The sequence below is a fragment of the Mus pahari genome, chromosome 4 (assembly GCF_900095145.1).
Source record: "Mus pahari chromosome 4, PAHARI_EIJ_v1.1, whole genome shotgun sequence".
Lineage (NCBI taxonomy): Eukaryota > Metazoa > Chordata > Mammalia > Rodentia > Muridae > Mus > Mus pahari.
The window spans coordinates 125,890,663-125,907,863 of NC_034593.1; the positions used below are offsets into that span (position 1 = coordinate 125,890,663).

At 40.8% G+C, this 17,201-nt stretch overlaps 1 protein-coding gene across 1 annotated transcript; it reads left to right on the forward strand.

Moving 5' to 3' along the window:
- Positions 1-723: 723 nt before the first annotated feature.
- Positions 724-16,049, forward strand: Adh4 (alcohol dehydrogenase 4 (class II), pi polypeptide). Its single transcript, XM_021196365.2, has 9 exons — positions 724-829; positions 2,248-2,349; positions 3,321-3,459; positions 4,148-4,235; positions 5,916-6,147; positions 7,597-7,857; positions 13,192-13,321; positions 14,253-14,391; positions 15,891-16,049. The coding sequence occupies exons 1-9, from the start codon at positions 812-814 to the stop codon at positions 15,913-15,915; spliced, it is 1,134 nt and encodes a 377-aa protein (XP_021052024.1). The 5' UTR covers positions 724-811; the 3' UTR covers positions 15,916-16,049.
- The last annotated feature ends 1,152 nt before the right edge of the window (positions 16,050-17,201 follow it).

Sequence of the window (17,201 nt, forward strand, 5' to 3'; positions counted from 1 at the left end):
CACACACACACGCACGCACACACACACACGCACATGCACATGCGCACACACACGCACATGCACATGCGCACACACAAATACACATTCTCACACACATACACAGACACTAAATAAAATAAGTTTAAATATGTAAAGCAAAAAAATTAAGAGTACTATGAGAAAAGAAAGTCACATAATGATGATCTTAATAATATCTCATTAATTCATTTATAAACTGTGTGGCCTGACTTCAGACACCAAAGTGCTTATCCTCCGTGATTGTCAGAGGAACAAAGGTCATAAAGAATGACATAGCCTTACAAACCTCCACAGTATCAAATTCAAGTCTGGTGGCTGTAAGCATACGTTTCTGCATCCAGTCTCTCAGAGGTCAGTCATTCTGTAAACATGAGTTGCTCTGACAAACACAAATATGTATCAAAACCACAAATGTGCAAGGAAATTATTATCAGGGTGTAAAACAGAATCAAAAGAATGGGTAGGAGAGACGTTCCCGAACAACTGAGACGACCTTTGCTTAGGAGTTATTTGTAACTCAGCCTTACGCAATTAATGCACTTTGTCTAGTTGATATATTGTAATAAAAGTACTAATAAAAAAAAACATCTGGTGGCAGTTGGGAGTGATAGGTTTGTAGATGAACTATGACCGTACAAATGTCACAGCACAGGACAGGCAGGGCTGTGATTGGAGAAGCAGCCAGCAACAATGCTATTTCTCCAGAGTCTCCAGCACAGGACGCAGAGCATGCTGGGTAGAGGTGAAAGGTCAGAGTCAGAAAAACACTTCCAAAGCAAGCTCGGCAAGGAAAATGGGCACCCAGGGGAAAGTAAGTAAATAATCTCCATCAGCATTCGGCTGCTGCTTTCTTCCAGGTTACACTCGAAACACAACGACTGAAGTCAACTGAAGAGATTGGAGCAGTCCCTGAGCTAGAATCCGCTCTAAGGAAAAACAACTCTGAATTATCCAAGTGTCCAGGGCATCCCACAGGATTTAAAGTGGGTGGGGGAAAGGGAGGCTGGAGAAAGTGAGTTACCTACGCTCTAACCATCCATGCAGAGAATGTATTTAGGGCATGTGAACGGATGGGAAACGTAGTTTGTGAATGCCATGTATGTGACTCCAGGTGAGGACCCGCCAAGGGTTTCGGTGTAAGGAGAAAGTGAGAAACGAATGGGGGGTGGGGGGGTGTCTTCCATTTCAAAGTCCCTAGTAATGAATATACACAGCATTTGTAATATAAAAATACCCATTTAAGCCATAATTAACTACTGCCTAATAAGAACTGAGAAGCAAGTACTCAAATGGCCAAAGAAATTTACCACAGTAGTTGGGTAGTAGTCAGGACAAGGGAGTATAGACTTCCTTTCAACTTTCAACTTTACTTAAGTTTGAAATTAAAAATGTCATTTTAGACTGAAAACATAACGTAGGAATTAATTATAAAATCTTAGATGTTTAATTTTTTTTTAAAGCTTTATTTATTTATTTATTATATGTAAGTACACTGTAGCTGTCTTCAGATCTTTTTATGGATGGTTGTGAGCCACCATGTGGTTGCTGGGATTTGAACTCCAGACCTTCGGAAGAGCAGTTGGGTGCTCTTACCCACTGAGCCATCTCACCAGCCCAGATGTTTAATTTTTAATGCACTTTTACTCAATTCTTACAAAGAGAACAGTTTTTATTTAATTTACGATCTGCTAATAAACTGATTGTGTAAGCCTCACTTCCCAGATGTTTTACCATCTGGAGACCTTAGTTGATCGTGTTAGTGGATTTAGGATGGGAATTTCTTCTCTAGCAACTCTAGAGTGATAGAAATACCTGCTGGTCCAAAGACCACATAAGTACCACACCTACCAACCTCAGCTCAGGTAATTCCGAGCTGATTACAAAAGCCCTTGGCCACCTACCAAAACCTTAGGCCTTATAATTATCTCTCCTTTGTTATGGAGATAAATATGTAGGAATAGAATTGGGGTAATTTTTCATATATGTGTTTCTCAAAATATAAAAAATACAATTGTTATAACATAGACATTAATTTTTGTGAAGATCTCTTCTCCTGAAAATAATGTAAGTATATATGCAACTAGTTACAAACCTCTCTTTTTTTTATGTAATTACGACATTGTCCTTTTTTGAAAAAAGAAAACAAAACCTTTCTCTCTTCCCCTCTCTCCCTCGCTTCCCTCACCTTCAGCCCCCCACCTTATCCCCTCTCCATCTTCTCTCCTTCAGGTTATCAAATGCAAGGCAGCCATTGCCTGGCAAACTGGCAGTCCCCTTTGCATTGAAGAAATTGAAGTGTCCCCTCCTAAAGCTCGTGAGGTTCGGATTCAGGTGAGTGGGGACTTTAGCTGGGCAGTACAGACATGGCTCGGAACTTTGTCCCCTGTGGTCGGCTATATTTTTAGATCCAGATTTTAAAAGAGGTATTATCACTCTTTTTTATTTGTTTATTTATTTTGCAGTGGGTTTGAATCTAATTCAACTGTTTTACACTTGATACCAGCCTTAAGTATTAGCGAAGTACTTTGCTTTGCATTAGAATTAGTTAGGTTTTCTTTTTATTTTCCAAATGCTAATTATGGGGAAATGTTAGAGGAAAAGGGGGGAAGAGGAAGAGGGGAAGGGGAAAAGGGACAGAGGGGTAGGGGAGAGGGAGAGCCCTAAGGAAAGGAGCTTGAGAATTTGGAGAGCCTCCCCAGGCAGGCCACATAGGGCCATGTGTGCCAAGAGGAGGGATTAGGGATGGGTCAGTAGGGAAGAGTAGAGCAGAACCATTAACAGCAAATCCACTGTTATTCATTTTTCCTTTGGACCAACCCATCACAGGTCTGTGTGTGAGGATGCGGGATGAAGCCTCATGGACAAATCTGAAGAATCACATTGGGACAAGTTGAAGAGTAATTTAGTTTCTTTTAACCACAGAAGGTCTATTTCCTCTAGTACAGTTCATGCAGTCGCCGCACAGCAGAAGAAGCCATGTAGACCTGTGTATGTCCTCACCACTGCCTGGTGTCTAGTCTCCTGTCTCTTTTACCTTTGATTGTTTTGTCTCCTAGACAAAAAAAAAAAAATGGGTTTACCAACCCTGTGATTTCTTTTTTCCAGAAACAGTGAAAATTGGAAAATTAAACTGGATTCTAGGAAGAAAAGAATGCATTTTTGTATGCCCATTTTGTATGCCCTATCGTTCCCTTAAAATGTAATTTTTTTACTGACTTCTAGGATTGCTGTAATGATTCAGGATAACACTGGACCTGAGAATACACTGCAGAACCACAACTCAGGTCTGTCTTGCTTTGTAGGTAATCGCCACGTGTGTGTGCCCTACTGACATCAACGCCACCAATCCTAAGAAGAAAGCTCTCTTCCCAGTAGTCCTTGGCCATGAGTGTGCAGGAATTGTAGAAAGTGTTGGGCCAGGAGTGACCAACTTCAAGCCAGGTATTTCACCTTCCGATTTCAGTGACATTGACAGTCTTCGCCTTTTCTGTGATAGCTCCTGACAGCTGCCTTTGTCCTTGCTTTTTTTTGTGCTGTGACTGGGCTTTTCTGCTTTGCTTACATCATTTATCTTTCCCAAAGGGGCATTGACACAATCTGTCACCATGTAACAAGGAAGTAGAATATTTGAAAACAGAATAGCTTAATAAAACCCTAAAAGTATGGCCACTTTATTTACATGAACAGAGAAATTGTCCTATAAAGCAAAGCTCTGTGGTTAATACACACTGCTGCTTCTGTGGTTCACAAATACTTCTTCCGTGTGGAATGGAAAGTTATTTTACGGTTGTGTAAAGAGTGAAGGCTTGCAGGAGGCTTAAGGGGGAAGCAGCACACATGCCAGTTCAGGCGACCTGGCTGCCTAGCAGATTAAAAAAGAAAACATCCACAATCTTCTAGCTTGCTGAAACAAAATATTTTTGCTACTTATACATTTTTGTTGAATATAAAATGTATACTATGAAAAAACAAATGTTTTCCACTGGTTTATCTGAGAGAAAGTTTTTGAGGACTGGGAATCAAGCCGGAGACCTTGGGAGTTCTCTACCACTGACTCATAAGCTAGCTGTACTTCTAGAAACTGTAACTACATCTTAGGTGCTACCTAACATGTGGCCTTTCTTTGTAGGTGACAAAGTAATCCCATTCTTTGCACCACAGTGTAAGAGGTGCAAGCTCTGTCTGAACCCGCTCACAAACCTCTGTGGGAAACTCCGGTAAGCTCCCTTCACTGTTCATGAGAGAATCAGGAGACACGCATGTCTGGAACACACTGGCCAAACAGAAATGGAGGTGAAGGGATGAGAGCCTTCCACTTACTAATGCTGCTTCCATGTGCCTATAAGACACTGTTCCAAATACACATGGCTTATGAGAGCCATCAAAACCCACAGGAGTGTCCTTCAATGGAAAAATAGGCTGATCCACTGCTATACAGGAACACAATGGACTAACATAAATGAAAGTAGCTAGACTTATAATATATACAGTAGCCTAATTTTACACTAAAGGAAAGAAGCAAGATGCTGAAGTACATACTATATGGTATGGCACAGGAAGACAGTACCAGAGTTTATGGTTACATGTATATGTAACAAAAGTAGAACACAACACTGGAGTGATAAATTCCAAGATAAAATCACATCTACTTCTAGGGGAGTGAGAAAGAATATAGAAAGACGTATTAATTTACTCCAGGGCCATATAACTTCAGGACCCCAAAACAGGTTTTTAATACAAACACTGGGGCTCAACAAGATGGATCTTAATCACCTCAGACTGATTTTATTGACACCATAGAAAGATGCTTTTGTCCTGAATGCTGATTGAAGCTTGTTCTTTAAGAAGTTAAAACCTGGACTGGAGAGCTCTGCAGTTAAAGTGCTCACTACTCTTGCAGAGGACTTGAATTCAGTTACAGGCACCTATGTAGGAGTGCAGCACCACCTGTAACTCCAACTCCAAGAGATCCAATGTCTTCTTCTGGCCTCTGTGAACATCTACACATGTGGTGCATATAAACTCACACACATACATAACAAGCAAATCTTTTATACAAATAAGTTAAAACCATATTGCTCATATCTGTGCCTCTGTTTCTCCATCTACAAGAAGATACTAATGTCAGTTTTCAGGGTTGAATTAAGACTATATTCTTTTACAAACCTTTAATGAAATGATGGGTTTAGACAGTGGCCATGAATTCTAATAGCATATAAAAAAAGAAAAAGAAAGAAAGAAAGAAAGAAAGAAAGAAAGAAAGAAAGAAAGAAAGAAAGAAAGATAGAATCAGATACAGTGACCCCCTCTAGGTATATTACAGCAACTTTGAAGTATTCCCCCCAAAAAATGTGAGACCTGAATCAGACATTTCATTAAAACTTTCCGATTTAAGAGGCAGTGCTGGAACAGAGGCGCGTTAACCCAGATTTCAGTAGAATCCCCAGCAACACTCATGAGGAGGGAAACTACGGGACTGATGGCTCCAGCCTTAATAAATGCACAATGCCAATTTAAAGGAAGCCTTGAGAAACATGTAAACATTTCAGTAGAGAGAAATAGTGTGATATAGGAGAAGGGTGGCAGGTGACTGGCCAGAACTTGACAGTTAATGATGCTGGACAGTAAGCATCTAGAGGGTCATTTTTAGTTTTATTTGAGCTTTCTATCAGAAAAAAATGAATTAATAACATAGCCCTTAAGAGAGCTCCTAACATACAGAAAGCACTCAACAGAGGTGTGTTGGTATTGACACTAACATAACTCAGAAATACTATGTATGGGTGGAAAAAAGATCAAATTATTTTCCCAACCTTTCCTATCGACTCCATAAAACTTTCTTGACAAATATATGACATCCGATATATCTTCTTCATTGTGTGCTTTTTTTTTTCTAGAAACTTTAAGTATCCCACTATTGATCAGGAGCTCATGGAAGACAAAACCAGCAGGTTTACCTGCAAAGGAAGATCAATTTACCATTTCATGGGAGTCAGTTCGTTCTCTCAGTACACTGTGATTTCAGAGGCCAATCTTGCCAGAATTGATGATGAGGCAAACTTGGAGAGAGTGTGTCTGATTGGATGTGGGTTCTCATCAGGCTACGGGGCTGCCATCAATACTGCCAAGGTACACTTAAATGCTAGGCTGTCTACAAACAAAGGTTACTGGGAGACAATGCTGTGTAAAGGAGTTAGGACTGCCTGCACATTCTGGCTGCGTTGCTTATTGCTACCATAATTACCTAGATCATTTACCACCTCTGTGATTATCTTTTTATATGTACTCAGGATTGAACCCCAGGCCCCGCACCTGCTAGGAAAGTGCTGTACCATTGAACTACATCTCTAACTTAACCTCTGTGATTTTATGTGTACTATTAGATATCTCTCAATAATAATAGTAATAGATATGAGCATATTAAGTTATGTTGCATATATAAAACACTGACTTAGTAAGCTACATATTTATATTTATATAAATTTATATAAATCCCATTTATATAAATCCCATTTAAACATGACCCCTGAATATGAATGCTTACGTGGGGACACAGCAAATGGAGAATCCCCACCATTTTGTCACCCTGCTTTCTCACTGATTCTATAGATTATTCTCCCTCAGTCAATAATAATTTACCAATTTCCCATCCCTTTGTGATTTTAAGAGAGTATATTCTTATAAGATATGTTCCTGGGATCCTATTAGATTTTAAATACTCTTTTTGTTTGTTTGTTTGTTTTGTTTATATGAGTACACTGTAGCTGTCTTCAGACACACCAGGAGAGGGCAACAGATCCCATTATAAATGGTTGTGAAACCACCATGTGGTTGCTGGGAATTGAACTCAGGACCTCTGGAAGAGCAGTCAGTGCTCTTAACCACTGAGCCATCTCTTCAGCCCTTGAATACTCTTTTAAGGCTAACTAGGTTACAGTCAAATAGACAAGATGGTAAAAAGAAAATAAAAGATCTCCCAGGCATCCCTGAAGCATTGCAGGGACGAAGACCCATCTCTCTCTGCAGACTTTACTCAACACATTAGATATATGTCAGCCTATCAGTCTACATCTGTCTGTCTGTCTGCCTGTCTGTCTATTTATCAGGCTGGTCTACTGATTAACTTACAGAACAGTGGGACTATACAGAGAAATCTGGTCTAAAAGAGAGGGAGAGAAAGAGTGGGAGAGAGAGGGAGGCAGAGGAGAGAGAGAGAAAGAGAGAGAGAAATATAGATGTCTTTGATTTCAACGGAGGGAAAACTCCTTTGAGATTGTGTGGACTTTTAAATTGTTTTTTGACATCATTGAAGAGAAAGGTGAAATAGAATTTTTTTCCACTTGGGCTTGCTCCTTCTGAACTGCGATATGAATGGCCCTTGAGTCATTCTGCTAATTTTGGTAGGAAAGCATCTGTGTTCATACTGGCGGACTGTCACCACTGGATACATCAGAGCTTTATAACAAGCATTCTTTTTTTAATTTGGTTCCATGTCTGGGTCCTCATCTCGCCCTCCCTCATAAAAGACAAAGCTCAGATCAGCAACCTTAAGTCACTCTGTACTTCTCCTGCCTACAGGTCACCCCCGGTTCCACTTGTGCTGTCTTTGGCCTGGGGTGTGTCGGTCTTTCTGCCATAATTGGGTGTAAAATAGCAGGTGCTTCCAGAATCATAGCTATTGACATCAACAGTGAGAAGTTTCCAAAAGCCAAGGCCCTGGGAGCCACTGACTGCCTTAATCCCAGAGAGCTAGACAACCCTGTCCAGGATGCCATCATTGAATTGACCGATGGAGGGGTGGATTTCTCCTTTGACTGTGCAGGAGCAGCTCAGACCTTGGTATGTGGATTTCTCTCCCCATCCCCAGTCCTTGCTTCTTACTTCTAACATGTTCTTTAATCACCAAATAATAAGGGAAAGTGGGGCATGTTTACAGCAGATGTCCTTCTTAATGTTAATATTTTCAAAGGCAGACAGAAAAGACCTGTCAGATGTAGGTCACCACCCACTCCCTCAGCCATGCTAACTTTCCATCAAAGCTCACTGATGTGGTTTCTACTGGTTTGCTTCATGTTAGTGTCATGAACTACCTGTGTTTGGGGGGCTTATTAGAAGAAGAGAGTTATTTTGCTTACATTTTGGAAGCTGAAAATCTCATCTGCATCACCTGAATGGGGCTGATGGTGGGATAGTGTGTGGGAGGCCCGTTGGGAGGCCCGTTGCAGGATTTTCCCTGTCCGATTACATTAGTGCAGAGGAGGTCTGTGATTGGACAGGGAAAAGGGGGCAGAACTAAGAGTTGCAGAGAGAGGGAGCATCCCAGAGGGTAGAGAAGAACCAAGATGACTTCGGACGTGTACCTGCATGGCATTTACCAGCCACAAGTAGCTATGATTTCACAAGGTTAGAAATAGTGGGATAAAGCTTTTATCATTATCTGTTGGCTCTGAAATTATTGCATTGGCATCTTGTAAATTGTGATGTTATTGATGCATAGATCTGATTGGTTAATTAAGCTTTAAGAGTTTTAATTTACTTGGTTACTGGAATGTGGGACCGCCAATTACAGGAGTTTATGTCGGAGAGGAAACTAGTGGCTCCAGGGACAAAGGAGCCAGAGTTGAGGACACCTGGGATGCTGGGGGGCAGGGGATGAGGGCTAGCTCAAGTGAGTTGCCAGCAGGAGTGCCTGCTGGTTGGCTGAGAGAAGCAGGAGCCCCACCAGGGAGTTGGCAGGCTCCTTTTTATTATTTCCCACAACAGAAGCTTCTCTCAAGATCCTGCCAGTTATCAGCACACAGAAGACCCCGGCATGACACCCTCAGAGGCACAGTCAGACCAAGTCTGAGTCACAGCCCGTCCCCAATCGCATGCTCTGTGCGTTCAGCCCTCCAAGATGGCAGCCATACCGTTTGCTGCCACATGTTCGCTCTCCTGAGATCTCTTCTTGGGCACAAAATAAGTTTCCGATTTTTTTTTTTTTCATGATGGTTCGAACTGTTTATTGGTAATGGATAACTTGGGGGATCCTTTATTTTTACTTAGAGAACTTTCCCACTGTGTCAAATCAAAAACGAAAGGCCTCATGTTGCAGACAGGTCTCTGTAGTCTCCACTTGTGCTGCCCAACTTTTTTCTTTGGTGAATAATACTAGTTTGTATTTACTCAAGATGCTAATTTTATTGTTTGTTTGTTTGTTTGTTTTGGGATGAAATGACCTTAGTTCTCTGCCTTGATTCTTCCTGTTTCACTGTGAGCGGGAAGCAGCTGTGATGTTGTTTTCCCTTTTGAGTGACACTGTCATGCAGCCTGGTTACTAAACCTCCTCTTAGAGATGGTTAAAAAGAGTAAAAGCTATAAAGAAAAAGACTTTCTGGTGTTCCCTTCCCTGGGTCTTACCTGACTAGGGCATTCTCTGGAAGAGAGTGAAGTCCAGGAAGGAAGCAATCACAGGCCACACACAAACCTCCTGACAGCACCTAGTAGGTTGGAAAAGCTGGTAAGCATTGGCTGCTGAGGGCAGCAGCATTCAGGACTCATAACCCTTGCTGTGCCCTGTGTTCTGAGCTTCCCACCCTGCACCCTGCAGTGCTTCACATCCATTCTTCACTTCCCACAGCTCATTTTACAATGAAAAGCAGCTGCCTGCCTTGGTGTTTGTTTATGATGACTGGCACTAGACTTTGTCTTAATTAGTTTCTATGCTGTGATGAAACACTATGACCAAACACCATGGGGAGGAATTTATTTGGCTTACAATTCCACACTTTAATCCATCATTGAAGGAAGCCAGGCCAGGAACTCAAAGAAGATAAGAGCCTGGAGACAGGAGCTCTAGGAGGCAGAGGCCATGGAGGGGTGCTGCTCCTTGGATTGCTCCCCATGGCTTGCTCAGCCTGCTTTCTTATAGAACTAAAGACTACCAACCCAAGGATGGCACCACGCACAACGGGCTGGGCCCTCCCCTGTCAATCAGCTATTAGAAGGTGCCCTACAAGTCTTGCCTACAGCTGATCTTATGAGGGCATTTTCTTACTTGAGATTCCTGGCTCTCGGGTGATTTTAGCTTGTGTCAAGATAACATATAACTGTCAAGCACAGACTTCTTGCAAGTTTCTGTTGTTTGCTATTATTTTGTTGTTTTGTAGAGGATCAATGTCTGAGCCACACTCCAGGACGTGTGCCTGAGCAGAGCTCCGTGCCACAGTTTTGGGGGGATTTCACTGTTGCTTTTGGTTGTTGTTGTTGTTGTTGTTTCAAATAGAAAACAGTGATATAAGTCAGTTAATAGAGCATGTTAATTTTAACTTGTTAACTCTTACCATGTTTTATTACTACCTGACTTATGGGTATTTTAAATTATGAATTAGAATTACACTAGAATAAAGATGAAACAACATAGATTTATCTATCTTGAAAGATGAGATAGTCTTCAGCCAAAAACTCCCATACCTAAAAAAAGAAAAAATGGGGATTATAAAGCAACTTCTAATTATAGATATAATTATCTATAGGTATAATGATCTATATTTCCTCTAATTTTCTGAAGCAGCCTAAAGAACCTAACAGAAGAGTTTAAACGTTGTATAACATTAGCAAGTTTCTAATGTTTTGTCAATTCAAACAAAATCATTCTTTGTTTGAGACAGGGTCTCACTGTGTAGCCCCAATGTCATGGAACTCACTGTATAGACTATATTGGCCTTGAACTCACAGAGATCTGCCTGCCTCTGCTTCTCAAGTATTGGGATTAAAATATGTACCAATACATGCAGCCAAAACTAATTGTTATCAAGAGTCATCTGTCTAGTCACTAAAACCCTGTGTTTTCATACAGTCCCCACTTGGACCAATTTACTATCACAGAGCTGAACTGCTGAACTGGAGGAAAGGTCAGAAAGGCAAACATAGCAGCAGGAAAGGCCTTTAAAACATGGCCATAGTTGTTTCCATGTTCTCATGGGCATGTGATATGCTTACATGTATGTATGTATGTATGTATGCATGTTTTCATGTATGTGGGTGCACATGTATACGCATGTGCATGTGGAGGCTGAAGTCCAAGAGTCTTCCTCAATCACTCTCCTTAGGAACAACAGTGTGTAAAGGGTTCCCGTAAGCAGCTACTTTAAAGTGAAAAGTGACACCCACAGACTCTTTTCTGCCCCACGGGTCTCTCGAAGTAGTGTGAATCTTTTATTAAAGATAAAAGTGTGCATATCTTTTATTAAAGATAAAAATGGTCTGTCATATAAAATACACAGAAAATAAGACTAAGCACGATGCCACATGCCGTTAATCCCAGCACTTAGGCAACAGAAGTAGGCAGGACTTTGTAAATTCAAGAGCAACCTGATCTAAATAGTAGGGACCAGGACAGCCAGGGACATGGAAGGGTTAATTTCTCTTTCTTACTATTCAAGTTTTGTAGTTTGGAGGGGGGTGTGGTTCTGCTGTCATTGCTGGGTTGGGGGGGGGGGAGTGTTGGGGGTGTTTTTGCTGTTGTTTTGGTTTAGTTTGGTTTGGTTTGTTTGGGGGGTGTTGTTTGGTTTGGTTTGATGATTTGATGGTTTTGGTTTGGCTTGGTTTTGGTTTGGTTTTATAGAGTCTTACATGTAGCTGTCCTGGAACTTGGGATCCTCCTGCCTCAGACTCCCAAGGGCAGGGACTATGTATGTACCACCATCTCTAGCTTTGAGTTGATTTTCAAATATTAGGAATTCTCAAAATAGGAAATAAATACACATTAAAATAAAAATTTCAGGGCTGGTGAGATGGCTCAGTGGGTAAGAGCACCTGACTGCTCTTCCGAAGGTCTGGAGTTCAAATCCCAGCAATCACATGGTGGCTCATAACCATCCGTAACAAGATCTGACTCCCTCTTCTGGAGAGTCTGAAGACAGCTACAGTATACTTACATATAATAAATAAATAAATCTTAAAAAAAAAATTTTCAGCAGGGCAGTGGTGGCATATGCCTTTAATCTCAGCACTTGGGAGGCAGAGGCAGGCGGATTTCTGAGTTCAAAGCCAGCCTGATCTACAGAGTAAGTTCCGGGACAGCCAGGGCTACACAGAGAAACCCTGTCTTGAAAATAAATAGATAGATAGATAGATAGATAGATAGATAGATAGATAGATAGACAGACAGACAGACAGACAGACAGATAGATAGATAAACATACATACATGCATGCATACATACATACTTCAAAGCACATTCTACTTTTCTAGAATGTGTCACCTTCCAGGAAGAGAACAACTAAGTCTTCCTCCGTGCTCAACAGTGTGGTGCCAACCAGGTCTATTCCTGTCCCCTGTATCAGTCAAAATGATTATGTTTGGCTTACGGTTTCTACGTGGAATGGCCTTCCACACTGAAACTTACATTTTCAATTCTTAGCATTTTTCCATCAGCCCCAGACTTACAGCTGGCTAACACAGCAGCTCTCTCTCTCAGTCAATGATTCCCTTATGTCTAGCCAATTCTCTTGGGCTATTCTTCCACATGGTGGCTCAGCAATTAAAGCTCAAATCCATGGCCTCACAATCTCAGCAAGTGTAGGCATAGCAGGCAGGATACATCTTAACTGTTGGCTAAAAAGGGTAGGGAAACAAAGTGTTATTTTCTGTGTCTTTGCCCAGTTTTAAGTAGCATTTCTCCATCTTTATCGTACTCTGGGATCTAAGTATTCAGTATGTGCCTCCTTTGCAGGCACTACAGAATCACTTACTAGCTCTCTCTTCATACTTTTCAATATTCTCATCACAAGTCCCTGGAATTTGGGAATGTCTCATATTTTAGTAAATGTTTATGGTAGATTGCCAAACTATTACAGATCCTTCTTAATTCTATGGTCATGTTTCTCAGTATCCATGCTATACATTGAAGTTTCAGCCAAACGACGGTGTTTGTATAGGGTAAAATGTGTCCCATATCCTTTCAATACCTTTTTGATGTACTAAGAATGATTTTGTACGTTTTATACATTTTATACGTCACGGAACACTAGAGCCTCACAGTTCATTAAATGATGTGATGATGTCCTGAACTTGAGCCTATTGTGTAACTGACAACATGGTACAAACGGTCCCTGGCGCATTGTATATAGTCACACTAGAGGTCATGTCTATTCTCTGCTTGCCCAGATAATCTTTTCTTTGACATTGCAGAAAGCAGCTGTGGACTGCACTGCAATAGGCTGGGGGTCATGCACTGTGGTCGGAGCAAAAGTTGACGAAATGACTATATCCACCGTGGATGTTATATTGGGCCGTTCTGTAAATGGAACATTCTTCGGCGGTCAGTTTCTTTCTTCATAGTTTTTAATTTCTTTACTATAGTATGAAATTATAAAATTATTAAATTTTGAAACAAAAATAATTTGTATAAATATTGAGTATACAAAACCTAGTCCAGTATTTGAAAAGTCAATGAAGTTTATGTGGAAATATGACTATAATTTACAAATTGAAATTCAGTTTAAGTAGCTGAGCTTAGTGATGCAAGCCTATAATCCCAGCATTCAAGAGGATGAGGCAGATAGATCACAAGTTTGAGACAAGGCTTCATATAGTGAATTCAAGACCTACCTGAGCTGCATAACAAGAACCATGGCAAAAGAAAAGGAAAAAAATTTTCAAGTGGTATTGAAATGAATCAATCAACTGAGAGTAACAAAAGAGAAACTTTGGTCTAATTAAGACAATTTCATAGCTAGAGTGGATAATAATCTTGAATTTTTCTTATGAAGAAAAACATTTTTTTTTGAGTCGGCTTATCTTTATAGCCCTGGCTGTCTTGGAACTCACTCTGTAGCCCAGGCTAGCCTCAGACCCAGAGATCCTCCTGCCTCTGCCTCCCAAGTGCGAGAATTAAAGGAATGCACCACCATTACCTGGCAAAGGAAAACGTTTAAATATAACAAATTCATAAAATTCAGATAGAGCAAAGCTTGGTATATTTAAAGCAACCCAAATCTAACCTAATAATTTCACCTCTTCAACAATCACGCTTATCTAGATTAAGTAAACAAAGCAAAGACATTAAACTAAAGGGGACCAGCACGAGGGTGGGACAGGTGACAAGAGAGAATATTTAGGAATCAGTAGATATTATCAAAGTACATTATTATAGGAATGCCATAAAAATGTCTTTAAAAGAGAAAAATTAAACTACTCCTGTATGTCGAATGGCATGCCTTTCTTTAAATGACACTGTGCCCAAATCACAGGTTGGAAAAGTGTAGACTCTGTCCCAAACCTGGTCACTGACTACAAGAATAAGAAATTCGATCTGGACTCACTGGTGACCCATGCCCTACCTTTCGACAGCATCAATGACGCAATTGACCTGATGAACCAAGGAAAAAGGTAAACTGTTGATAACTCGGTGCACTAAAACTCCTTTGTGATTTTTGTTCATGACTTTTTATCTTATGTGTTAGCTCTGTGTGTGTTTATGTGCACCATGAGCAGCAGGTAGGTGCCTGAGGAAGCCAAGATAGGATGTCACACCCCCTGGAAGCAAAACTACAGGCATTTGTGAGCCATCTGTTGTGGGTGCTGGTAACTAAACCTGGGTTCTCTGCAAGAGCATCAAATGCTCCTAACCAGTGAGCCATCTTTCAAGCCCCAACCTTTATGGTTTTTATTTACTCTAACAACCAACCAGGTGTCTTTTGACTACATCAAAATTGCTAGATGTGCTTAACAGATTAAACAACTGCCATTGGAGAAAAAAAGAAAAAGAAAAGCTTGATTTTCCGCAGTACACAGTGTTGTATACTATGTTGTATACAGTAGTGGCATAAGCTGATAGATGAATTCCCTCTCACAAACAATTGTTAATTCACGTCAGTTATTCCCTAGAAGGAAAGATTTCTATAGTGCAACGAACGGAGGTTCCCTGGTCCAGTGTGCCCACGTCTAGAATTGTTTTCTGTGGTTTGACAAAGAGCATTCGTGGTCAGAGCCCTGTGCAACTGCTGAGATAAGAGCAGAGAGAGGCAGGAATCAGGTACACACGAGCACTTCAACTCTCATTGGCTTGCCTTGTGCTGGGGCTCCTGTTAGCTGCACTGCGCATCTCAGGATTGCTTCCTAGGTATTAATCTATAGTGGTCCTCAGAATGAGGGCTTCCTAGAGGCTGGGGACTATGTAAGACTGGGATTAGTTATTTTAGTTAAGTTACAGCCTTTATTAATAGAAGCAAAGAGTGAACACCAAGAATAGTGATATTTGCCAGGCGTGGTGGCACACACCTTTAATCCCAGCACTTGGGAGGCAGAGGCAGGCGAATTTCTGAGTTGGAGGCCAGCCTGGTTTACAGAGTAAGTTCCGGGACAGCCAGGGCTACACAGAGAAACCCTGTCTCAAAAAAAAAAAAAGAATAGTGATATTTAGGGAAAAAAATGGGGCAAAGAACTTAAAAGACACGACAGAAAGGAGGAGGAGTCAATAAAGCAGAGGAGACTAAATGACAATCATCCTGATAAGATTGGAAACAAAGAATAAATGTCACAGAAAATAAAATTCCCCCCTTCCCCCAGTCTATTAACACTGTCACAAATATTATTAATGGCATGAGTGAAGAAAGGTGACAAAATAGAAGAAATGGTGCATGGGCTTCTACTAAAGGGAGGAGTGGAGCAAGAAGGGGGTGGGGTGAAGATGATCAAAGATCATTGTGTACATGCCTGAAAATATCACAACATACCCCATTACTGTATATAAAAAGTACATGTTGATTTTTAAAAGGTGTCTCTAAAGAAAGACTAGATCAAAGTCTAAAGGGAAAGGGAGAACAACCTGTGGACTTGGGATAAAGTATTCAGATAAATAGTATTTATTGTTGTATTACTTTTATCAGCATCCGAACAATCCTGACCTTTTGAAGATGCCAGGAGCAACTTGGAATGTTATCTGATTGGATCTGAGCCTGTCTGGATGATTTATTACCGCACATGATGAGCCAAAGAAAGCATGGATTTACACTTCGTATCAGCACAAATGAACTATAAATGATATATTCACTCTTTCTGCTTGCTGCTCTTTAGGGGCTGGTGTGTTTTTTGTTCGGGGGGAATTTCATACGTTGAGTACTGTACTCACATGATTTCTATCCCACTGCCTCCCCTCTCCAGCTCCTCTCACATCCTGTCCCCTAACTCTCAAATTCATGACCTCTCTTCTTCCACGGTTACATACATATATGTACACAGATATATATACAGATAGAGACTGCTGAGTCCATTTAGTATTATTCATGTTCTATATGAGTAATTGGCTAACCAATCAGGGTTGGATAACTTATTCGGTGACTCCTTCACTGACTGCCTGTAGGTCTTCATCTAGGGGTATTCTTGTGAGAGTTCCCCTGTCCACATTGGAATCTCAATGGGTGTTGTTATTGTCTAGGTCTTGTATAGGAGACCATGTCATAAAGATTCCATAGATGAGGTTCCCTGTAGTTAATATAGAAAAGACATTATCTGGAAGCAGATTTCCTGTTTTGAGTGGAATTTAAAAAAAAAAAAAAGTTTTTTATATTTGTCTTCTCCCTAATCAAGGCCAAGCTTGACTACATATTGGGGTGCTGTTTTGTAAAATCATGTACAATGAGTAAAATACATGAAAGTCTATGTCCTGAAGCTGGCCCCTTTTCCTACATGTTCTCATTCGTTAGTGGATGCTGCTGCTTGGAAGGCTAGATGCAACACAAACTACATTTCTAGGGTCAGGCCATTGTACCAGACTAGAACTTGGTTCCCTCCAAAGGGAAAAACCCCAAAATATGATGGTAATGCTTTGCAGGGCAGTGCACTTTCTGTTGTTGTAAAGAACTGTCCTGGTCTCCATTCTCTAAGGCTTTAGTCCAAAGATCAAAATTTTAATACGCATAGACCACTGACCTTCTTCGGGTTATTAAAACTACCTATCAAAATATGCATTCCCATCCCCCCCACACACAAAACAAGGCATATGTCTTATTTCTAAAAGCTGGTTTCGTGGGTCTGACATTAGTGACACTGTGCGTCCATTCCAGTAGTAGTGTACCCGCACTTATGTTTAGAAGGTACCCTAATCACACTACTGCAGTACACTTGTCTGAAAAGCACAAAGGGTTTTCACGTAACCACTATGCCTTTGGCACCTTAGCATTCAAAATGCTACCACAGCA